The 23,380-nt window shown below is 50.0% G+C and overlaps 1 protein-coding gene across 2 annotated transcripts in view; it reads left to right on the top strand.

Annotated features, from left to right (window-relative positions):
* The window catches only part of DIP2B (disco interacting protein 2 homolog B), a 62,535-nt gene extending 39,227 nt beyond the window's left edge, over window positions 1-23,308 (top strand). For both annotated transcript variants that reach the window (XM_068997822.1, XM_068997824.1), the window contains 29 exons: window positions 264-374; window positions 1,555-1,678; window positions 2,185-2,294; window positions 3,005-3,107; window positions 4,093-4,157; window positions 4,659-4,752; window positions 5,496-5,615; window positions 6,190-6,304; window positions 6,890-7,029; window positions 7,233-7,369; window positions 7,670-7,750; window positions 7,878-8,005; window positions 8,725-8,839; window positions 10,393-10,594; window positions 10,958-11,067; window positions 11,189-11,269; window positions 11,791-11,914; window positions 12,293-12,414; window positions 13,072-13,183; window positions 13,633-13,742; window positions 14,498-14,628; window positions 15,159-15,327; window positions 16,286-16,456; window positions 16,938-16,999; window positions 17,126-17,183; window positions 17,735-17,809; window positions 18,369-18,546; window positions 19,302-19,425; window positions 19,863-23,308. In XM_068997822.1, coding sequence (XP_068853923.1) covers window positions 264-374; window positions 1,555-1,678; window positions 2,185-2,294; window positions 3,005-3,107; window positions 4,093-4,157; window positions 4,659-4,752; window positions 5,496-5,615; window positions 6,190-6,304; window positions 6,890-7,029; window positions 7,233-7,369; window positions 7,670-7,750; window positions 7,878-8,005; window positions 8,725-8,839; window positions 10,393-10,594; window positions 10,958-11,067; window positions 11,189-11,269; window positions 11,791-11,914; window positions 12,293-12,414; window positions 13,072-13,183; window positions 13,633-13,742; window positions 14,498-14,628; window positions 15,159-15,327; window positions 16,286-16,456; window positions 16,938-16,999; window positions 17,126-17,183; window positions 17,735-17,809; window positions 18,369-18,546; window positions 19,302-19,425; window positions 19,863-20,115 — 3,525 coding nt within the window. In that variant the 3' untranslated portion in view covers window positions 20,116-23,308. The remainder of the gene's footprint in view (window positions 1-263; window positions 375-1,554; window positions 1,679-2,184; window positions 2,295-3,004; window positions 3,108-4,092; window positions 4,158-4,658; window positions 4,753-5,495; window positions 5,616-6,189; window positions 6,305-6,889; window positions 7,030-7,232; window positions 7,370-7,669; window positions 7,751-7,877; window positions 8,006-8,724; window positions 8,840-10,392; window positions 10,595-10,957; window positions 11,068-11,188; window positions 11,270-11,790; window positions 11,915-12,292; window positions 12,415-13,071; window positions 13,184-13,632; window positions 13,743-14,497; window positions 14,629-15,158; window positions 15,328-16,285; window positions 16,457-16,937; window positions 17,000-17,125; window positions 17,184-17,734; window positions 17,810-18,368; window positions 18,547-19,301; window positions 19,426-19,862) is intronic.
* The last annotated feature ends 72 nt before the right edge of the window (window positions 23,309-23,380 follow it).

Raw genomic sequence — 23,380 nt, 5'->3', positions numbered from 1 at the left:
CAGCTTCTTGGCTCTGGGCTTTGAAATACGTCTGAGGAAGAGCACGCAGCTCTGAGGGAAGTGCAGGCTTTGATGTCTGTGCCTTGGCTGTGTGTGAGCCTCACGTGCCCGGGCACTGCGTGAGGAGCTCAGGCACATTCCATACATTCTGGGGGAGGAAGAATGTGAAATAACACCAAGTTTTTCTGAGTTTTAGTCGCTCTAGGTCTGGATTTTGAAATTTTAATTTGTTTCAAGTAACAGCACACATGTGTGGGTTGCAGGTAGCCCTTGTGTATCCCAACAACGACCCCGTGATGTTCATGGTGGCATTTTACGGCTGTCTGCTGGCAGAAGTGATCCCAGTGCCTATAGAGGTACCTCTTACCAGAAAGGTAACGTTGATGGAACTTGGAGAAGCGATGTGGGATGGAAACCAAGTCAGGCCATCAGCCTCTGACAGCATTTCACAGCCTCCAGCTGCTGCCTGAGCAGCTCTGTACCAACAAGGACCTTTGGGAGCCCGGAATGGCATTTAAAAATGGAAAAGCATATTGACCAGAGCTGTGCTGAGCAGCTGGAGATGGTCAATTCTCCTAAATGATGCAGTGTTCACTTCCTTATTGCAAATAATTTATACAGAACAGATTTTAGTGTGGAGCTGCCCCCTGGTTGATGGGAGGGGGCTCAATCCAGCCTTGCTGAGCTCTGCCAGGCTCTGACTTTGCTGGAGATGGAGGTGCTCAGTGTTCCTGAGGACTTGGAGGCACTTCCTGTAAATTCTTTGCTCAACAAAGCATTTTCTTTACCCTCACCAGGATTTTTGCACTGTTGCCATATTAGTGCCCTGTTGAGAACTGTGTGAAACTGTAGGATTCCATAAGAGGAAACAAAAGCAAGAGGCAAACGTGGTGGCAGGAGAGGTGGCAGTGAGCTGGGAACTGGTCTGGGAACACTCAGGGACTCACAGAGCTTTGATTTCATTCTCTGCACTGTGACAGACTGCTATAGCAACCAAATGCAAAATTAAAACTTCTCCAGTATTTGCCCAATCAGTTTCTGAGTGAGCCTCCTCATTTTATCATTGTGCAACAGAGATTGGCTCCAGGGGATAGAGAGGTCTCGTTATTCCAGTGTAATTACATGTTTTGCTTTTTTTGCCTCCCGATTCCTCTTTGCAGCATCTGGGTTTCCATTAATGCCAGGAGTTGGGGTGTGCTCCATGCCTGGGTGCTGAGCAGGAGCACTTGGTTTTCCCTGGATTTCACATCCAGTGCATTTTAATCTTGCCAAGGTCACGTTTCATGGGATCACAGGGTGCTTTCAGTTGGAGGGGACCTTAGAGACCATCCAGTTCCATCATTTGCCATGGGCAGGGACACCTTCCACTAGCCCAAGTCCCTCCAGTAGTGATTCTGGGATGCTGAGTGTGTGTGGCAATGGGTTGTTTTCTTCTTTTTCTCACCATAACGTTACCCCCCAGTCCACAAAGCATTATCAAACCTTGGATTTTGGTAAGGGGAAGCTGACTTCTGTCATCTTTGAACAGGAATGACTTTTCCCCTCTTCCCTCAGGATGCTGGTGGGCAGCAGATCGGCTTCCTGCTGGGGAGCTGTGGGATTGCTCTGGCCCTCACCACTGAAGTGTGTCTGAAAGGGCTCCCAAAAACCCAGAATGGAGAAATTGTGCAGTTTAAAGGTGAGTTGGTTATAGACTGGCTTTTGATTGTACTTCAGCTGCAGCTGAGCTGTCTGAAAGGAGCTGTCAGGACTCTGAAAGTGCTTGAGGGGCAAAGGGGAAACTCCTGATCCCATCACCAAAATATTGTAGGATTTGTGCTGAGATCAACCCATGTGTGTGACACAAGTGCTCTGGTGTTCTGGGGGTCACAAGGAACCACCTCCCAAGCCAGGGTTGTGCTCAGGTCCCTTCAGTGGCATTTGGCAGGTTCCAAGGCAGCTTTATTCACAAGCTTTATTTAGGAATGCTGCAGGGATCTTCCCTGAGGAGAGGAAGTACCTTGTTGCCCACTGAACTCCCTGATGAGAAATGAGATTAACCTTCTGGCTGGTAGCTGGGCTTGGCTTGGAATTTTGCTTGTGTAACTGCACTTGGACAAATGATGGGGTTTAGTGTATTCTTGCAGAATATAAATCCCTCAATAAATAAACTGATATTAATGTACCGTTTAATTTTGGCTCCAGGTTGGCCCAGACTCAAATGGGTTGTGACAGATTCAAAATATCTCTCCAAATCTCCCAAGGACTGGCAGCCCAACATCTCAGCAGCAGGAACTGAGCCAGCATATATTGAGGTAAGTAGTGAATGGGGAATAGAAAGTACCTTCCGTGAGCTGAATTGGATGTTCTAATCACCAGGGAGAGAAAGGTTGCACCTCACTCCCTTGAACTTCCCACTTGCCTGCCACTGAAACAAGTCTTTCACTGTGGACATCCTGCTGTGAAGCTTACTTTAGGTTTGAATCCCTTCGTGGCCTTGGGCACTGCTTGGAATAAGTTGGAGAATGGTTTTTGTTCCAAGAAGTGAGGGATGGAGAGAGCTGAGCTCTGGGATGGTGTTTGATAACACACATTCCTGGCAGTGCTTGAGCCAGCAGCAGTTGGAATTCTCTGTTCTTCCTGGTAGTGCTGATTGTTGTTCCTATGCCAGAAGGCGACTTGTGGGGGTTGCAGTGGTTTGGGTGCTAGTTCAGCCATCCTGAAATTACAGGTTGGCTTTTCAGTTCCTTACGGGAGCAGGAGGAGATGTCGTGAGCAGTGGCAATAGTGAAACCAACACAAACACGTTCATTTTCCTCCCATTCCATGGAGATTTTCCATGGGTGCTGCCACAACAACCATCTCCTCGGGTCTAAGCTTTGCTGATCCCGTCGTACACGCAGATGGCTTTTGGGTTTGTCTCAGCAGCTTTAGAGAAAACTTTATTTTCCTGTGGATTCTGTGATTTAACTTCCTTCCTGCGTGGGATCCAGAGCCCCCCCTGACTCTCTTCTCTCTTGTGCAGTACAAGACCAGCAAAGAGGGCAGCGTCATGGGTGTCACCGTGTCCCGTGTGGCCATGCTGGCTCACTGCCAAGCCTTGTCTCAGGCCTGCAACTACTCTGAAGGTGGGTGAGAGCACAGAACATCACAGGAGTGAAGGCTCGACATTGTTTTAAGTGGTTGCCTCTCACATCTTTAACAGCTGTCTCTGGGTAACCAATACTTACTGGAAAAAGTAAATGAAATTTTAAAGTGCGGATTCATTCTCCCCCAAAAGTGAAAACTGTCAGTGATGTTTTTCCATCCAAAACTGCATCATTTTCACTGCCATAATGAAGAGGAATAAAAAGTGGGATTTATGTCATGTCTATGAAGTTACTGAGTCTGTTCTGGTGAACCAAAAGAGGAGCAAATGAATGAAAAACAGAGCATTTTCCAACAGTCTCGGGTCCCCTTTCAGTGCACTGATGGCCCATAGAGGTGTCTTCGCAAACTTTTGGTGCTGACAGTGTGCAAATACCAAGGCTGCTGGGGCTGGGGCTGTTCTGGTCCTGTGAGGTTTTTTTGGGTAACCCAGAAACGGAGATTGGAAGATGCTGGTGCCATTCCAGAGGGTTTTGCTGTAGGTTATGGTTTATTCTGGTCTGCCTTGTAAATCAAGCTAATTCCTACATCCATGAGTGAAACTATTTCTAGAGCTGTAGGTCATATTGCTTTAAAATGCAAAGTTTGCCTTGAAGAATCCATCACTGGAGCTCCCATCACTGCCGAGAGTCAGGGCTTGAATGATGTTCTCCGGCTCCGCTGCTCGTGCATAGTGAGCTTCAGACCCTTCCTGTCCTACTCAGGGACGTGGCAGGCTGGAATGTGATTTCCTTGCAGCTTTCTGGACTTGTTCCTGCTCGGGAATGGATGTGCAGTTGTTACTCTGCCCCACGAGGAGCTCTGATCAGTAACACTCTGATCAGGGCTCTGGGCTTGCTGCGGGTGCCCCGTGGAGCAGGTCTGACAGAGCAGTGACAGGTTCATCCGTGTGCAGATTCTGGCACAAATGATGGGCACAGCTGTGCTGGCACATTGCACTTGCCAACTGCGCCTTTCTTTTCCCAGGTGAAACGATAGTGAATGTGTTGGATTTTAAGAAGGACGCAGGGCTGTGGCATGGCATTCTGACGGTGGGTTGAAGCGTTCCAGAACTCTCTGTAATGAGAGATTAATGATTAGATGGGATAGTAGGAAAAATTTCTTCCCTGTGAGGGCGGGGAGGCCCTGACACAGGGTGCCCAGAGAAGCTGGGGCTGCCCCATCTGTGGAAACGTCCAAGGCCAGGCTGGATGGGCTTGGAGCAACGTGGGATAGTGGGAGGTGTCCCTGCCGTGGCAGGGGTGGGACTGGATGAGGTTTAAGGTCCCTCCCAACCCAACCCATTGCAGAATTCCATGATTCTGTGATAACAGTAGCACCTGAGTCCCTGGCTGAGGACCATTACCTGTTAAAACAACCATTTCTCTCCCTGCCAGATCTGCAGTTCCCTGGGGGAATGACAGAGTCAGCCTGGCTAAACCTCTCTGAATTTATGATGGGGTGGAAGTTGATGGGGACTGAGGGTGACTCTTATTTCTGCTCCATGAAAGGTTTGTGATCCCTTTCCTAACAATCTTTTTCCTGCTTTTCAGAATGTAATGAACAAGCTGCACACTATCAGCGTGCCCTATTCTGTGATGAAAACCTGCCCTCTCTCGTGGGTGCAGAGGGTTCACGCCCACAAAGGTAACTTGGGATGATCCACAGCTCCAGCTTGGAGTTCTCAGGATCCACGAGTGAGGGGCATTAAAATCCCAAATGCCTTAAATCCTTCTTGCTCTTCCGTGCCAAATCTCGAGGGCTAAGAGTTTCACTGATGTCCAAAGATACTCGATTTCTATTTCACAGCTGTAGATATGATTTTCTAGATGGCTCAGGCAGGGCTGGAGCTCCTGTCTCTAAGACACTCAAGGGGAGATTTTAAGCCCCCAGTCATGTAGATACTTGTAAAACTCCTTGCATTGGTAACTTGCCAGAGGTTGGAACAGGAAGTCTTGGGAGGACAGGGGACTTTGCCATTTATTTCTGTGCACAAAGTCCTAATGCCACATGAATGCTGGAGAACAGGATGGGGATCTTGTGACTCGGAGCCAGTTTCTTTTATGAAACCAAGAAAATGGCAGAGTGCAGCGAGAGCACTTGATCCCTGGCCTCACTGAGGGCTTGCAGAGGGTGATAATGATTTATGGCCTTTGAAGGAGGAGCTGTGAGGATGACAGACCCTGGCTCAGGTGGTGGCAGTGGCCTGGATGCCACAGCAGATGCCGTTGTGTGTTGGGTTTGCTGTTACTGCAGTCTCAGTTGTTTAAGGCTTCCTTGCTTAGGTGAGAATTCCCTCACATGGTGGGGCTCAGACTGTGTATCCATATGAAAATAACTCTTGGAAAGCTGTCATTTGTCCTGAAGTGTTGTTTCTGTGTTGGTTGCAGCAAAAGTTGCTTTAGTGAAGTGTCGAGACTTGCACTGGGCCATGATGGCCCATCGGGACCAAAGAGACGTGAGCCTGAGCTCCCTGCGGATGCTGATCGTCACCGACGGCGCCAACCCCTGTGAGTGTCCCCAGCCCCTCTCCCAGGCCTCTCACTGCAGCCCCCTGGCATCAGGAGCAGCTTCTGAGGAGGTCTCATTTGGGGCAGAGCTCTGCCTCGTGGTGCTTGGGCACAGGACGAGGGGTTTGCGCGCTGCCATCCTTTGGGTTGGGAGAGGTCCTGCAAAGTAGGAGAAGGGAGAGTTGGATGGGGAGCAATGTTTATAAAATCAGAGAATTGTTGAGGCAGAAAAGACCTTTAAGGCCATCGAATCCAACCCTTAACCTAGCACCGTGTTCACCACTAAACCCTGTCCCCAAGTGCCACATCCACACGTCCTCTAAACCCCTCCAGGGATGGTGATTCCACCACTGCTCTGGACAGAATCCAATGTCTGGACATCCTGTCTGGGCTTGTTCCAATGCCTGACCATCCTTGCAGTGAGATTTTCCTTAATATCCCACCTAAACCTCCCCAACACCACTTGAGGCCCCTTCCTCCTGTAGTTTCCCAGATCCTCCTCCTGACCCTTCCTGTAGATGGGCATGAAATCAAGTTCTGTGAAGTCCTAGTGGCATCTTTTCTTTCTTCCTAGGGTCTGTTTCCTCCTGTGATGCCTTCCTGAGCTTGTTTCAGAGCCATGGGCTCAAACCAGAGGCAATTTGTCCCTGTGCCACCTCCCCCGAAGCGATGACCGTGGCGATCCGGAGGTAACGGATTGAGTCATCCAGGCTGGGCTTTGTTCACACTTGGGTTGGTCACAGTTGATTTAAGGGTGTAATAAACTCCTCTGACATTTACTGTGTGCGCTCAGGTACTCGAGTCGCTGAGCTGTTAAACCTCCCTCCTGAGATCCGAGGGATTTCTGAGGTGTGTGACAGCTCAGCAGTGCCTGAGCACGGCTTCTCCTGCTCCTGATTTCCACAGCCTGGGAGCTGTTCTGAATCTGAGATGAGATTCGAGATCATTTGGACATTCTCGTGCTCTGTTTCTGTCCGTTGCTGCGTTCTGTAAGAAACAGCCCTGCAGTCATGTGGCCTGGGAGCTGGGATTTGCCATGGGGTGAGACAATGAGCTGGCAGAGGAGCTGCAGCACCCAGGAGCACAGTTCCTTAGGGATTGAAAACGTGGCTCCTTTGGGTGGGGATCCCTGCAGCCATCACAGTTTGAAATGATTACACAAAGCAGAGACACTGAATGGGTGTATTTCTGGTGCTGTGCCATCCCCATCTGAGTCTGACACCAAGCCCTGGTGCCTGATTGAGTGTATTTATTGATTTTTGTGTCCTTCCCAGGCCTGGAGTCCCCGGGGCCCCTTTGCCAGGCAGAGCCATCCTGTCCATGAACGGGCTGAGTTTCGGTGTGATTCGGGTCAACACTGAAGATAAAAACTCTGCTCTCACTGTCCAGGATGTCGGGCATGTGATGCCAGGAGGTAAAAACGGGCAGGAGGCTCGTGAGAGATGTTTTTGGGGATGTTTTAGGAGCAGAACGGGTCAATGCTCGCTCCTGTGTCAGCCTCGGTGCGGGGGAGGTGGGGCAGCAGCAGACTCAGTCATTTCTGTCACGATTAAATGTGTCAGTTCTCACACAGGGTAAAGTTTGGGAGCTGCTTTAACAAAGCCTGATTTGTCCTAGGCATGATGTGTATCGTGAAACCAGATGGGCCACCCCAGCTCTGTAAAACAGACGAGATTGGTGAAATCTGTGTGAGCTCCAGAGCAGGAGGAATGATGTACTATGGGCTGGCAGGGGTGACAAAGAATACTTTCGAGGTATGACTAGCAGAATGCATCTTTCTTGCCCCATTTCCTGTGTAAAACTGGTGGTCCTGTATAACCTCTTGGGTCTGTAACTGAAGTGTTAATGTTGTTTTTTAAAAATATGCACTGGAAAACCCCTTGCAGTTAGAGACACTCAGAATTCCCTCCACAAACATCTCCCACCCAGCTGTACCGAGGGTTCCCTCCCCTTCTCCTCTTCCCTCCTCTCGCATTAAGTGCAATTCTTGGGATGGGGAAGGTTTTTTCCATCCTCAGGCCACTTTGCCTCCCGTGTCCTCCCTTGTGTTGCAGGTGATCCCTGTGAACTCCTCTGGCTCTCCGGTGGGGGAAGTGCCCTTCGTGCGTTCCGGCTTGCTGGGATTTGTTGGACCTGTACGTGAGGCGGTTCGGAGCCTGCGTTGCTCCAGCCTTCAGTGTTTCAGAGAAAAGCTTTTGGGGCGAGAGGATGTGCGAGAAGAGCTCGCTGTGAGTTCCTCACGGATGCCTTCTTGTCTTGCAGGGCAGTTTGGTGTTTGTGGTTGGGAAAATGGATGGATTGCTGACAGTGAGCGGGCGAAGGCACAACGCCGACGACATTGTGGCCACTGGACTGGCTGTGGAGTCAATAAAAACAGTTTACAGAGGAAGGTCAGCACAAGAAACCTTGTCCCTCCCCATAAGCTGCTGCATGTAATAAAGCGGAACAGAAGCTTTAGTACTTTCTTGGCTTTCTCTTTGGGTAGCTCAGTTAAAGTAAATATATTTTTGATTTAGGTGGTAATTGCCCTCATCCTGCCCAGCACAGATCTTTTTCCCACTATCCAGCCTGGCTTTTCATCAAGTCAGTGCTTTAGGGAAAGCAGTCAAGTAACAAGATACGTCAGCCACATGGAGAAATTAATTCTCTGTCTCTGCAGAGTTTTAGTCGTTAGCTGCTGGCTGGGGCAGCAAGGAAGAGTTTCATTAATGTCCAGAGATACTTGGTTTTTATTTAGCAGTTCTGGGTATAATTTTCTAGATCCTCAGGCAGGGCTGGAGCTCATGTCTGTGAGACTTAGTGAGAGATTTTAAACCATCATGTAGGTGCCTTTAAATCTCCTTTCATTTGTGCTTTGCCAGAAGTTGGAACAGGAATGTGACAGCAGGTTGGGAGAACGGGGGACTGTGCCATGTGGAAATTTCATCAGAAAGTGGAATTAACCCCTTAAATACTTCCCAGTCTTTCCTTCTGACTCAATGTTAATTGTCTGATGCTTTTTCTCTTGTTTTTGCCCCATGGTTAGTTTAACAACTTCTGTCTTTAATCTCTCCTTGGCTTCCTGTTTCCAAGGAGTGAAACTGGAGTGTGGCCCTGTCCTTTTCCTTAGGATTGCTGTGTTCTCCGTGTCTGTGTTCTATGATGAGAGGATCGTGGTGGTGGCAGAGCAGAGGCCAGATGCCTCCGAGGAGGACAGTTTCCAGTGGATGAGTCGGGTGCTGCAGGTACAGCCAGGGGAAACTGTGCTGGTTTTGGGGTGTGGGCAGAGCAGAGGCCACAGGCGTGGCCCCGATGGAGGGAGCCCAGGGATGGAGAGAGCCCGGGGATGGAGAGAGCCCAGGGATGGAGAGAGCCCGGGGATGGAGAGAGCCCGGGGATGGAGAGAGCCCAGGGATGGGGAGAGCCCGGGGATGGAGAGGGCCCGGGGATGGAGAGAGCCCCGGGATGGAGAGAGCCCGGGGATGGAGAGAGCCCGGGGATGGAGGGAGCCCAGGGATGGGGAGAGCCCGGGGATGGAGAGGGCCCGGGGATGGAGAGAGCCCGGGGATGGAGAGAGCCCCGGGATGGAGAGAGCCCGGGGATGGAGAGAGCCCGGGGATGGAGAGAGCCCAGGGATGGAGAGGGCCCGGGGATGGAGAGGGCCCGGGGATGGAGAGGGCCCGGGGATGGAGAGGGCCCGGGGATGGAGAGGGCCCGGGGATGGAGAGGGCCCGGGGATGGAGAGGGCCCGGGGATGGAGAGGGCCCGGGGATGGAGAGAGCCCCGGGATGGAGAGGGCCCGGGGATGGAGAGAGCCCGGGGATGGAGAGAGCCCGGGGATGGAGAGAGCCCGGGGATGGGGAGAGCCCGGGGATGGAGAGAGCCCAGGGATGAAGGTATCACAAGCTTTGTATCCCTCTTGGCACAGGGTGTTTGTGCAGGGTCACAAGCTGGGTGCATCTGCTGTGTCCAAGCTGTTCTGTTGTGTCCTGAGGGAACTGGAGTGACAGGACAAGGGAAGCAGCTTCAAACTGAAAGAGGAGAAATTTAAGTTAATTTTTGGGAAGAAATTCCTCAACCAGTCTGGGATTCCATGAGAGCGGAGGGGCTCTGGCAGTCACCTCTCAGAACTGCAGAGTGGATCTGTGCTCAGGCTTTAGAGTTCTGCTTTTAGTCTGGATCATGGGGAGCTCGGAGTTTGGCTTTAAAGCCGCCCTTTTCTTTGGAGATGAGTTTTCAGCAGGGACCCAGTGGGCAGGGAAAGGCCAGAACAGCTGAATGAGTGTGGTCCTAAAAGGATGAGTAGCAAGTACTTCCTTTGAGAGCTGCCTGCACTGCATGTGTGTTATTCCAGGAATGACATTCAGGGAGTGAAGTGTGCAGCCAGGGTGGAAAATCAGGGAAGTACCTGGTGCTCTGAATAATGGATCAGATGCCTGAACACTGAGGCAGGCAGGAGGGAACAGAGTGTGATGGTTCAGAGGAGACAGATGGATACAATCCCGAGATCAGAATCGTGTGATTCATCAGGCAACTGTGGATATTTTGGGATTTTGGTCATGAAAGATTTAAAAATGGATTGAGTGTCTGTGAAACGGGCTCTAAAGGCAGGGATATACCCAGGCTCACTGCAGGACTCGCTGGTGGTGCAGAGGTGAAATGGGATGTCAGTGATTGACTCACTCCTCCGGCACCTTAAAAGTCCAGGGCTTTGCCTTGCAGTATATCAGTGCATCAGCAACAGCAGACTGTGCCCAGCAGTGCCAGGAGCTCCAGTGACCATCTCTCCTTTCTCTAGGCAATTGACAGCATTCACCAAGTGGGTGTTTACTGCCTTGCTCTCGTGCCAGCCAACACATTGCCAAAAACTCCGCTGGGAGGGATCCACATCTCCCAAACCAAACAGCACTTTCTGGAGGGCTCTCTGCACCCCTGCAACATCCTCATGTGCCCACACACTTGTGTGACAAACTTGCCAAAGCCCAGGCAGAAACAGCCAGGTAACCTGAACCCCTTTTGTTTGGTGTTGTTAAACGGGGGCTCAGTGCCTCAGCCCCAGGAACCCCGGCTCATGTCCTGCTCCCTGTCCCACCTGCTGGGGACCAGAGCCTGTCTTGTGCCCCGTGCCTGGGGCGTGTTCCAGGCCTCTCTTTGCATGTGTTAGTCAGGAATTTTGATTCCCACCCTTGAACTCACTGGGATTCTCCCTCCTGATGAATAGAGACCAGCAGTGCCTGCTGAACTCCATCAGTGAGGCTTCATTCCCTCTCATCTTGCATCCATGCCCAGGAGCAGTGGGATCCTGCAGAGACTCTGGGTACCTTTGCTCTGCTCCTTCCCAAAGTGCTGATGTCTCTCCACAGGTGTGGGCCCTGCCTCTGTGATGGTGGGGAACCTGGTTGCTGGGAAGCGAATCGCTCAAGCCTCTGGGAGAGATCTGGGTCAAATAGAAGACAATGATTTAGTTAAAAAGGTAAATCAGTGTTTGTGACAACTGCAGAATGGGAAGGAGTTTCCCCTTCAGCTGGGTGCAGAGCAGCGGTGGGAAGCACTGAAGGAGAAGCTGGTGTTGAATTCCTGCCTGTCTCTTCCAGCACCAGTTCCTGACTGAAGTGTTGCAGTGGAGAGCTCAAGCGACTCCTGACCACCCACTCTTCCTTTTGTTGAACGCCAAGGTACAGTCAGTGCTGAGTTGTTGGGTTTTAAGGTCCACATGTTGTCCAGCTGGAGAGCCTTTAAAATCTTTTGCCCTCTGCAGTGCCTCTCTTTAGTCTCTGTATCAGATTTTGCCCATAGATTTGTAACTTAAAGCTTGACCCTTTGACCCTGTAGGTCCCTTCAGCAAATGACTCTCACGGTTTGACACTTCATTTTAAAACTGAGCGTGTTTGTAGGTCCCACTGGTTCCTGTATCAGTTAATGCTGTATCCCTGTTGAGTATATTCTGGCAAGGTTCTGGTGCAAGAAGACCTGAACTGACTCCCTGGAAGGTAGAACTTTCTAGAGCAGATCTAACTCCATCTCTATCCTTTGGTACTGTAGTGGATGAGTGGCTCACTGAGCGCCAGCAGCCTTTAGGTAGCGATAACAGCTCATAGCTGTAGCCTCCTGCTAGCCAGCAAGCTTGGGTTTATTTCACAGCAGCCAGTTTGTGTTGTGCCAGCCCCTGTTCAGAGCATTTTTGTCTCCTTTCAAGGGAACCACTGTGTGCACGGCCACCTGCCTTCAGCTGCACAAAAAGGCTGAAAGAATCGCATCAGTGCTGTGTGACAAAGGCCATCTCAATGCAGGAGACAATGTGGTGCTTCTTTATCCTCCTGGTGAGTCCCACTGGGGAAACACGGCCTGGGCTTTCTTTGGAACCTCACTGGGATCTGGAAATATGGGAAAGACACTCAGTGCTAGTGAGAGGCGCTCACTGGTGTGTCCTGACTGACTTTTGAGTCATTTGACACTTAGCATGTTCTTTTCCTGTATGATGGAGATGCTTTCCTGTGTGGTTCCTTTGCTTTCCCCATCCCCTATCCCGAGCTTTCCCAGCTTCCTCGTGCTGCCCTTGGTGCTGGGCTGCTGATGTTGCTCACCTGTGCCGTGGAAGTGTCCCCCTTATCCCAGGGGAGCGATGCCTGGAGGAGCAGCACTGCCCTGCTGTGTCCCTCCTGGCGTCCCCCAGTGCAGCTGTCGTGTTGTCCTTGCAGGCATCGAGCTCATCACGGCCTTCTACGGCTGCCTGTACTCGGGCTGTGTCCCCGTCACCGTGCGCCCGCCCCACGCCCAGAGCCTGGTGGCAACGCTGCCCACAGTGAGGATGATCGTGGAGGTGAGTGGCAGGGGTGCTGGCTCAGGCTCCAGGGGTGACACACGTGTCACAGGGAGCGTGGGCAGAGCGGGGCTGGATTGGTCACGGGCTCCAGAGGTGACACAGAAGTGACACTGACCCGCTGCAGGGGTGACGCAGCTGACCAGCCTCGTGCTGTCTGAGTGAGAGGGATCGAGGCACGTCTTGGGGCTGAGGGGCAGTGCTCTCATTCATCAAATGCCAGAGAGAACCACCTTCTCACAGACAGAGTGCAGTGCTTTCTGAGAACAGCAACATGATGTTGCCAAGAATTTCACCTTGATGCTCCTTATTTATGGGAAAGTCCAAATCCTGCAGTTAAGCCACTTCCCAAGCCCAGTAACCAAGAGAGACCGTGGGGAAGAAGGCTGGATCTTGCTGTGTCATCTGGATCTTGCTGTGTCACCTTCTCCCCTGCTCTGGAGGTTCTGACAGGGTCTCTGTGCAGGCTGGGCTGCACTGGGGGTTTAGTGAAGGGGAAGCAGAGCAGAGCGTGCAAAAGCCAGAGGAAGGAATTCAGATTTGCTGAAAGAAATTGGCTGCAGATGATAGAATGGTCTCTGAACATCTGCTCTTGCAGTGGCAGTGCTGCTGGGACACGCTCTTGTCTCTTGTTTCTGTGAGTGTTGCTCTTTCCAGGTCAGCAAAGCCGCCTGTATCCTCACAACCCAGACCTTGATGAGGCTGCTCAAGTCCAGAGAGGCAGCTGGTGCTGTGGATGTGAAAACCTGGCCAACCATCATCGACACAGGTGAGCTCCCTGGGCCAAGAGGCTCCTTGAAGTTCTGTGGAGGGGTGACCAGTGGCTTCCAAAGGGACTGTCCCCATTTCATTGGGTGGCTCTTGAAAATTTGTTTGAATATTAGCAAAAGCTGTCCAAGATGTGCCCTTGTTCACTGAGAACTCTCCTGTATTGAGCTGTGCATGGGAAATGATTGCAGTGACAACAGTGATTGCTGGAGACAACTTTAATCTGCTTAAGACAAGGGCGAGTTGGTCTTTTCTCCCTTTTCCTGAGAATAAATTATTTTCTTTGTGGGAGCTTTGGCAAGAGTCTTGCCACACACTAGTCTGTCTCTTCAGGAAAGAGAATTAATAGAAAGCTTTATCCTCCATCTCTGGCATTTTAAAAGTTGTGTTCTCCTCTCAAATAACCAGCTGAGGAACCAAAATCAACCCCTTTGTTCCTCTCTTGCACAGATGACTTGCCCAGGAAGCGGCCAGCCCAGATCTATAAGCCACCCACACCCGAAATGTTGGCATATCTAGATTTTAGTGTTTCCACAACAGGCATGCTCACAGGAGTAAAGGTACAGTAACGGGTTAGGAGATGGGCATTCGTGTCTTGTCTTTGCCTCACCCTCTGAGCCGCCTCCCCTTGACCTCCACCTCCAACCTGTAGCTTAAACAAAGACCCTGATGTTCTCCTGCCAAAGCTGTGGGCTTCAGTTCACTGAGTTAGTTCTGCCGTGGAGGAAAACAGGTCTCCACAGTGGGATCAGGAATTCTGCTGCTGCCTCCCGCTGGAGAGCTGCCTTGGGAGAGCAGCAGAGCTCTGAGCTCCGCTGGACTCCACCAAGAGCAGAGTGGGGATGCAGTCAGAAAAAAGAGGATAAGAAACTAAAAAGGAAAGCCTTAGGCTGTTGTTAATGCTCATGTGTGTTTGGAGTTGGAATCACAGGATAGCTGGGGTTGGGAGGGACCTCTGGAGATCCCTCAGTCCGAGGCAGGGTCACCTGGAGCAGGTGGGGTTGGAATGTCTCCAGAGAGGAAGACTCCACGACCACCCTGGGCAGCTGTTCCAGCGCTCTGCCACCTCTTTGGAAAGAAGTTCTTCCTCATGTTGAGGTGGAACTCAAAACAGCTGCAGCTTCCAGTTTAACTGCTGGTGTCACTGTTGGTGTCAGGGCCCTGCAGTCTCTGCCTCTGCTGTGGAAGCTCAGGAGCCAAACCATGGGTTTGCCCTCACAACACCTCCCCATGAAGTGCCTTTGCTCTCAGCTGCCCGTGGGGGGGATTCCCTGGGTGGTGTCCTGGGCTTCCAGCAGTGTCCCCTGTGTTGCAGATGTCCCACGCTGCGGTCAGTGGCCTGTGCAGGGCCATCAAGCTCCAGTGTGAGCTCTACTCCTCCCGGCAGATTGCCATTTGTCTGGACCCCTACTGCGGGCTGGGATTTGTGCTCTGGTGCCTTTGCAGGTAGGACTCGCTGGGGGGAAAGGGGCAGATTAACTCTTGGCTGGTTATAAATGGGAAATGGGTCCTTCTGGGTGTAATTACAGACGTGTTGACATTACAAAATGACTTAATTTGCATTGAGGGGGGAGCTTGTCTTGGAACTGACAACAACATGTTCCCGTTTGCTGCAGATTAGCAAGATGTTATCCCATCTTGATTATGTGTGTTTGTGCTGCCAAATATTCCTGGCTTCAGAATGTTTCTCTTCCCTTTCTTCCTTGATTACATGTTGCAATAAGGGAGTTTTTGTTCTGCGTGGGGTTGAGCCAGTTCTCTTCCTTCACTGTCAGTGTGTGTTTGTGTGTGGATAAATTGTTATTCTTGTACAGTAAGTTGCATTTTTAAAATGCTGCTGCCCCAGTTTGCCTCAGCTGCAGTCCCACAACCTGCCTTTGGACTAGCAGGAACGTAATGTGCAAATACAGTAAATATTAATTTAAAGATAACTACAGGCTTCGCTAAAATGTTTTCTCCCTTGATGTTCTTCACAGTGTGTATTCTGGACATCAGTCAATTTTAATTCCTCCTATGGAGCTGGAATCCAATCTTTTTCTCTGGTTATCTACTGTCAGCCAGTATAAAATAAGGGACACTTTCTGTTCCTATTCAGTCATGGAACTGTGCACAAAGGGACTTGGAAACCAAGTTGAAATGTTAAAGGTAATAAATGTTTCCTGAGTGTTATGTTACATAAATTAAGGGAACTCTGGTAGTAAAGCAAAGTGTTAGGATTGTTAAACACAAATTTTCCTGTGGCACAAGTCTCCAGGGGTGCTCCAAAAGCCAATCTCCAAAAACTGCAGCCCCAGGAGAGGAGAGGATTGGGAAGGAGCAGGGGCTCTGGCAGTGCAGGGAGCACCTGTCAGGGAGTGTCAGGGCAGCCCTGAGCAGGGAGGATCCCAGCACTGCTCTGCAGCAGATTCCTTATGTAACAGTCTGCAGTGGAGGCTCAGACCAGCACATGATGGAAAGCACATGTCAGGAGAGCTGCTCAATGGAGGTGTGTTCTCCTTGGAGATGAGGGAAGGGAAAAAAATAGCTCCATGACATGCCTGAGGTGGCTTTTTCCCTGGGGTTTCCTGGAACAGTGGCTCTGTGAGATGAAGGCTCAGCCTTGTTCTCTGGGTGGCACAGAGCTCTGCAGGTGCCTGGGCTGTGCCACCAGGTGAGCAGCACATGGGAGCTCCTGCCTGCTGCTGGTCAGGCCATAGAAATAATAATGGCTTCGGGTCCCAGCGTTGTTGAAGAGGCAGTGCAATCCCAGTGGATGGCTTTACTCTCCCTGGGCTTGGTTTCCATCTGTATAAGCAGCGACTCAGAGGTGTCACCTCGGCTGAGCAGCTCTGCTGAGAGCTGGGGCAGGGGAGGGAGCACGGTCAGTGCACGTCGTGTTGGGGAGCACTGTCGGTGCATGTCTTGCTCTGGCTGCGTTTCCAGGCTCTGGTCAGACACAATTTACACTTACAAAGAGAACCAGAAAAGGGAAGGTAACTTGGAACACAAGGGCTGGGTTTGTCCTGCATTTCCTGGGTAATTTCAAGGGATAAGAAGCAAATGTCACTTCTTGAGAGGGGGCAGATGAACACCTCCAGCCCTTTGCCTCGTGTGTTGTCTGCAGGCCCGAGGCATTAACCTGTCCTGTGTGCGGACCTGCGTGGTGGTGGCAGAGGAGCGGCCGCGGGTTTCCCTCACTCATTCCTTCTCCAAACTCTTCAAGGACATCGGGCTGTCGTCCCGAGCCGTGAGCACCACCTTTGGCTCACGGGTCAACGTGGCCATCTGCTTACAGGTACGGCTTCCCAGGGCCTTTTGTTGTCACTGGCACCAGACTCCAGACTCCAGGCTTGGTTGTATTCCACACTCCCCATCTGCACAGGCTTCTGAAGCCCAACATCTGGCCTGTAGAGAGCAGCTGGCACAAGATTTAAGCAGCTTCTCTCATTTTCAGCTGCCAAATCATTTCACAGATGCTCAAAACAAGTGAAACATGAATTAGAGCTGTTTATTTCCACATAAACAGCGCCTGGTTGCTCCAGGCTCGTGGCTGAGAGGGCTTGGGGTGTCTCCTGCCTCCCCAAGGCTCCTTCCCACACAGGTGTTCCAGAAAGTCACCTGCTTACTGAAGGGCTTCTCTTAGTGCAGCTGCAAAGGTCGGGGAATATGAGTAGGAGCTCTGCTGCAAGAAACCCCTGGAAATGTTTCTGGGCTCAGGCAGAAGTTACCCTGACTGCTCTAAATACATCTCTGGTTTTTAAATATTAACTCCCCAGGGAACGTCTGGGCCTGATCCCACCACGGTGTATGTAGACCTGAAATCCTTGAGACATGACAGGTACTGTAAGTTCACTTAAACCAACTTTTTTATTAACTACATAAAATCCTGTGGCAGTGCTGAGTTTTCACACTGCTCTGGAGACTGCTGCTCTTTTTTCCCTGACAACATTTTCTTCACCTTCAGAGTCCGTCTGGTGGAACGAGGAGCTCCACAGAGCCTGCTGCTTTCCGAGTCTGGGAAGGTAATTCCGTGTCTCTCCACTTCCCACAGCCCTTGTGCTGCAGCTGGGAAGGACAGTCCTGTGGCATGGGAGGGGGTGGCACTTGGTTACACGGTCCCTCTGCACAGTTTGATTTATAAGGAATCACCCGTTGATTTAGGAGGGTGTTTTGCTGGAACTATTGGGACAATTTGATCCCATTTGCAGTAAATGAACCACATCAGAAGTGTGGGCTCTGGTGTCCTTGAGATCAGCCTGTGTTTGGGATTTTCTGTAGCTCCTACTCCCTCATGGCTTAACAGAAAGAGGTTTCCCAGTAGTTTTTTTTAACTGAATTCTTCAAAATCAAGGTCTAACAATGTGTGCAGGCCCAGAATATCTTACCTGTGTGGCCCTGGAGCCATGGAATACATCCATACCCTGGTCTTGCCTTGTTGTATCCATCCTGGCCTGTTTTATCCCTGTTTGTGGTGTCCATGGGTGAAATCCTGCCCTGAATAAACAGCCTGTGTGGATTTTTTGTGCTGAAGATAACCCAACAGGGATTGCACATTCCTTCTTGTGCTCTTTAGATTCTGCCTGGAGTCAAAGTGGTCATTGTCAATCCAGAGACAAAAGGGCCTCTGGGAGATTCTCACCTTGGGGAGGTAAGTGCAGGTTTTGCTCCTTGGGGACCTTTTCCTGCTGCTCCTTGGGCTTTTCTCTGCTGGGGGGCAGTTTGGAGCTGTGATACAGGCCTTTTAAAAATGAATTATTGCTGGAGCATTCAGAATTTGGGTGTTATTTCACTGTCAAGTTTAAAGAAAACCCACTTGAAGAGAAGCTTGTTCCACCCTAAATCTTGCAAACTGGCTCCCAAATACTATAATTTACATTTGGCTTTCCTCATCTTGATTACACACCAGTATATTGATCTGTATTGATGGATTATTATCCAATTTTGGATAAGTTTGTGTTAAAAATCCACAGTTCATTTACTCGGTGAATCCTCAGTTACTGCAAGAGCAGATCTCAAGATGCATTTTTAAGCTTCTGCAGGATATTTGCAAGTCTTGAGCTGAATGAAGACCGTTTCCTTGATCTGAAAAATCACAGATAAAACCAGGAGCTTCTCATTACAGTTCCTTTACCCACCCCACGTCACCACTGGGCAGAAGCTCGGGGTGGGCAGTGTCGGGGTCTGACCCTTTCGCCCTCCCTACACAGATTTGGGTGAACAGTCCCCACACAGCCAGTGGCTACTACACCATCTACGACAACGAGACCCTTCAGGCCGATCACTTCAACACCCGCCTGAGCTTCGGGGACGCGGCGCAGACGCTCTGGGCTCGCACGGGGTACCTGGGCTTCGTGCGGCGCACGGAGCTCACGGCGGCCAGCGGAGGTGGGGCTGGACACACCTGCAGGGCCCCGGGGCATTCCTGTGGGCATCTCACCTGCTTTAACCAAGGGCAGCACCTGGGTTGTGGCAGTGTTGATCCAGGCTGGGGATGAGCAGAGGGAGCAGCCCTGGGGAGAAGGGGTTTAGGTGCTGGTGGGGGAGAGCTGGACGTGCCCCCAGGAACCCCCCGAGCCTGGGCTGAGCCCCCAGGAACCCCCCGAGCCTGGGCTGAGCCCCCAGCACGGGCAGCAGGGGAGGGGGGGGTCTGCCCCTCTGTCCTGCTCAGGTGAGACCCCACCTGCAGAGCTGCCTCCAGGCTGGAGAAGAGAAGCTTTGGGGGATCTAATTGTGGCCATCCAGTGCCTGAAGGAGCTGCAGGAAAGATGGAGAGAGACCTTTTACACAGGCCTGGAGTGCCAGGACAAGGAGCAATGGCTTCAAACTGCCAGAGGGCAGGGATGGATGGGATATTGGGAAGGAATTGTTCCCTGTGAAGGTGGGCAGGCCCTGGCACAGGGTGCCCAGAGCAGCTGGGGCTGCCCCTGGATCCCTGGCAGTGTCCAAGGCCAGGCTGGACATTGGGGCTTGGAGCAGCCTGGGACAGGGGAAGGTGTCCCTGCCCTGGCAGGGCTGGAATGGAATGGATGCTCTCTAAGGTCCCTTCCAATGCAAACCATTCTGGGATTCTTTAGCTTATACAAAAGACAATTTGTTTTATCGAAATTCCCTTTATTACACCTCCTCTCCTCTCTCCCCAGAGCGCCACGATGCCCTGTACGTTGTGGGAGCACTGGATGAGACTTTGGAGCTGCGGGGGCTGCGGTACCACCCCATCGACATCGAGACCTCGGTGTCCCGAACCCACAGGAGCATTGCTGAATGGTAAAACAGTCCTGAGGAGAGGAGTCATCCTAGCCCAGCTGAAGTGTAGCAGTTTAGGCAAAGATGCAGGGTTTTATCTGAAAAAAAAAATAGGGAAATTCAGGGGGTTTTGTGTTGCCATCAGCAAGTCATGCATGCGATTTCCCACCCGTGGATGAGAACAGACTCGGTGTTTTCTCACAAGCCTTAGTTCCACACAGAAATGGTGATTTCCTTCTTCGGGGTGCAAAGAGCCATTTCTGAGTTGGGTTCTGTGTCACACAGGTAGTGCTGAGATAGGTCTGATTTTTGTCACATCAGGACCAAGTCATGTTGGAGTTAGGTTGGAAATGCAGCCCAGAGCAGGTGGGAACCTCCGTCTAAGGATAAAGAACTGGAAACTTTGGATCTTCGTGGCAATAATTGGGTTTTGTGTTGATTTTCCTTTGCCGTTTCAGTGCCGTGTTCACCTGGACCAACCTGCTGGTGGTGGTGGTGGAGCTGTGTGGCTGTGAGCAGGAGGCTCTGGATTTGGTTCCTCTGGTTACCAACGTGGTCCTGGAGGAACATTACTTGATTGTGGGTGTGGTGGTGGTAGTGGATCCTGGAGTTATTCCCATCAATTCCCGAGGCGAGAAACAACGGATGCACCTCCGGGACAGTTTCCTGGCGGATCAGCTGGACCCCATTTACGTGGCCTACAACATGTGACGGGCAGAACTGCAGCACCACGGAGTGACGAGGGTGGTTATGGAAGTGAAGCTGGTGAAAATTACTAATACTTGATCTAAAGTTTGAGGTTGCTGCCACATTCCCTCCCTCCCTCCCTCCTGTCCTGGGGGTTTCGGTCCCAGTGGGGCGAAGGGAATGTGGGAAGCAGCAGCAAACGTTTGTAACCGTTTACTGAACCATGAGCTTTAGAGAACTGCAAAGTGGGAAAGTGTGTGAGCTACGAAATCCCCAAGGCCTTTACAGTAGTGTTACTTTTTCACCCGTTGTACATATTTGTATTTTTATCTAATCCTGGGTTAGGATTCTATAAGGGGAGGGTTTATCTAGTTAATAAACTATTAAGAAAAGGGTCATCAGAGTTCTGCAGTTCCCTACTCCATGATCTCCTTTGCATCTGGAGCTGTTCATACCACGGGATCACACAACTTATTGACAATTGTGCCATGACCAAATCAATAACTTACAGAATCAGAGTTGCTTATTCATATAGAGATTTCTGGAATTTAAAAATAATTTTGCCTATATTTTAAATATGTAAATATTATTATACATAATTCACTTAGATAGAAAATTAACTTGGCTAGTGAGGACAGCTGAAGGTTGATGTTTTTAAGGACAGGTGACTTTTGTGGTCCTCAGCATCCTGGCATTGGCTTAGACACAATGTGAGATGCTCCCACCTTCCCCAGGCTTCTGATTTCATTTGTATCTTCATTTTGGCCAGAAGTGTGTAGAACCCTTTGGTTTTAAGGCACATCTTTCTCCAAGAGGCTGAATCCAGCCTGGATTTGGGTAGAAATGGCAGTGTGCAAGTCCCAAAAGGAACTGAGGGACAGCCTCTGCCTCATCCTGTGGCACCAGGTGTGGAAAGGAAGGACATTCCTCAGGCTGACACACAGGTACATTCCCTGCTTGTGCCATTCAGCCAGGATTCCTTCAGCTCGCTGTAGACAGAGCAGGAACTGCTGTAAATAGACTTTAGTGGGAGCAAACAGCCCAGCTTTCCTCAAAGCATTCCCTGAAAGAACAGGAGAATTCCAGGCTCAAGCCGGACGCAATTTTTCTTCTACAGGGGGAGACTAATTCTGGCAAACACATTGTTAAATAACGTTGTGGGCATTGCTATCCCAGCCTTCCACATCCTGTGTCGGCTCCAACCTTAGGGAATGGGAAGAAAGAGAAGCCTTAAAGCAGCAGGTACAAGCTCTTCCTGCTGGGAAGCAGTTCCACACGGGCTGGGGGAGAGCTGGTGGTTGAGCTTTGACTCAAAATTACCTTTTGTTTTTGTTTTTGTTTTTAATTCTTCATCCTCTAACAACAATTACACTTCTTTGGGTGCTAATATATGATTTTGGAAGCCTTGGGAGCTGCTACCAGATCCTGCAACAGGGGGTTTTTTTGAGTCAGATGTGGTATACAATGTAAATAAACTTTTCAGATGTTCCAGATTACCTCACGCAAAGTTTTTAGGCAGTTTTTAAAAGGTTTATGGTGTGGACTTGGAAGATCCTGTGGCAGTTAACTGGAGCAGAATCCAGTGGATCCACGAGCAAACCCCACAAAACAGGAGCTTTAAAGCTCACATAAGAAGTTTCAAATGATATTTTTGAGAAATATTTGGTGGGGGAATAGGAACTGGAAGTTTTGTAGCAGGTCTGGACTTAACGTGTTTGCAAACACTTCGGGTTTCGGGGGCACATTTTGGAACCTTTTCTGTGTTTTCCACAGTATCAGCCAACGCTGCAGAATGTGCACAAAATCTTCAATATATTTAGTTTTAACAAATTGAACACAAAGTGGGGACAGTGGCAGGTGAAACTGTGACTAAAACAGTTGGTCCTGCAGCTTATTTTGGGTGTAAAGTGCACAAAGGTTGTTCTCCCTTTTCAGCCAGAAAATTCCTGTTATTCCATGTTCTTTGTCACCGTTTTTGTGTTTCCTGCACAGCCCAGGCCTGGCCAAGCAGCTTCCCTCCAGTGTGACCTTTCCAGGGAAAACTGTGGTGGTCTTGAACCTTTTTCTTTACTCAAAGCTTTAGATAAGTTGTTTCAATGAACACTTTTTGTCCACTGAAGTGGATTTTAAGTCCAATTCCAGGATTGTCTTTTATTTTTATTCATGATTTTTCACAAATAAAACAATGTGTGTATGAATTCCATCAAATGTGGCAGATGGAATTCCTGAAATGGCATTTTTGAATGGGACTGGATTGATTTTTTTTTTTTTTTCCTTATTTTTTGTTTGGATAGGTACTGATAGCTTCCTATGGTTTGAGGTTTTATCTTGCAAGTTTCCTGTGTGCTCCAGATCTTCCAGCACATTCCATTTCTCTGTGCTGGAGAACTGCAGGATACAGCCGTGCCCATGGAATGAGAGAACGTTCCAGGGACAAGGAGAAGCTGGTTTGCCTTCCCTGAATGCTTTGTCCATGTTTTGGCACAGTGCTGGAGAGGAGGAAGGAGGGAGCTGCGACCCTGGAGTCCCCAAATTCCACCTCCAGCTCTGCTCAGGACTTGCCGTGAGCCTTCCACAGGTCATTCCACTCCTTCCTCTGTAGCTGGGGATGATCTTTCCATATTTTTTTGGGAACAAAGCAAGATCCTTCACTCCAGACACTGGCAAGTGGGCAGGGCTGGGTGCTTTTCCCAAAGAAACAGCCTCTCCCCTGGTTTGACTCTGCAGCTGCTGGGGTTGCACAGGGCACATTATTCCCTTCTCTCGCCCCTCGGGTTCCAACTTAACAACTGCAGTGAAACTGAAAAACTGGGAGTTCTTCCCACTGGACTAAAGTATTTTGTGTGTCTCACTGTTTCTGAATCTTCCCTGAGCAAACGCTGTGGGAACAGGACAGTTTTGTCCAGTTTTGTTAGAATTTGCACTTCATTTCTGGTTTAAATCAATTCAGCTGTGTCCTACTAACTGTCCTAAAATAAGGTTATAAAAACCAGATCAATTTTAGCCCTAGATGCATTTTTTTTCCTTTTATTTCTGTCAACCTCTTTCCCATTGTCCAATCCAGACTCTGGCATTCTGTAATTATGTATAAAGGTTTTATTTATTTAAAATTAGCTTAGTTACATTTTTAAATTTAACACCTGGCTGGACAGTGTCCCATTAACGCATTGATTGTGTTTCCTTTGTCTTGTGTTAATAAATATTGATGCCTGGTTGCTTGTTTAGTCCTTCCAGCGCTGCTTCCATGAAGGAATTTTATTTTTAAGGAAGGAAATGCGGGTTAAAATTG

This window comes from Aphelocoma coerulescens, chromosome 29 (assembly GCF_041296385.1).
Source record: "Aphelocoma coerulescens isolate FSJ_1873_10779 chromosome 29, UR_Acoe_1.0, whole genome shotgun sequence".
Lineage (NCBI taxonomy): Eukaryota > Metazoa > Chordata > Aves > Passeriformes > Corvidae > Aphelocoma > Aphelocoma coerulescens.
This window is presented reverse-complemented; position numbering and strand designations above follow the sequence as displayed.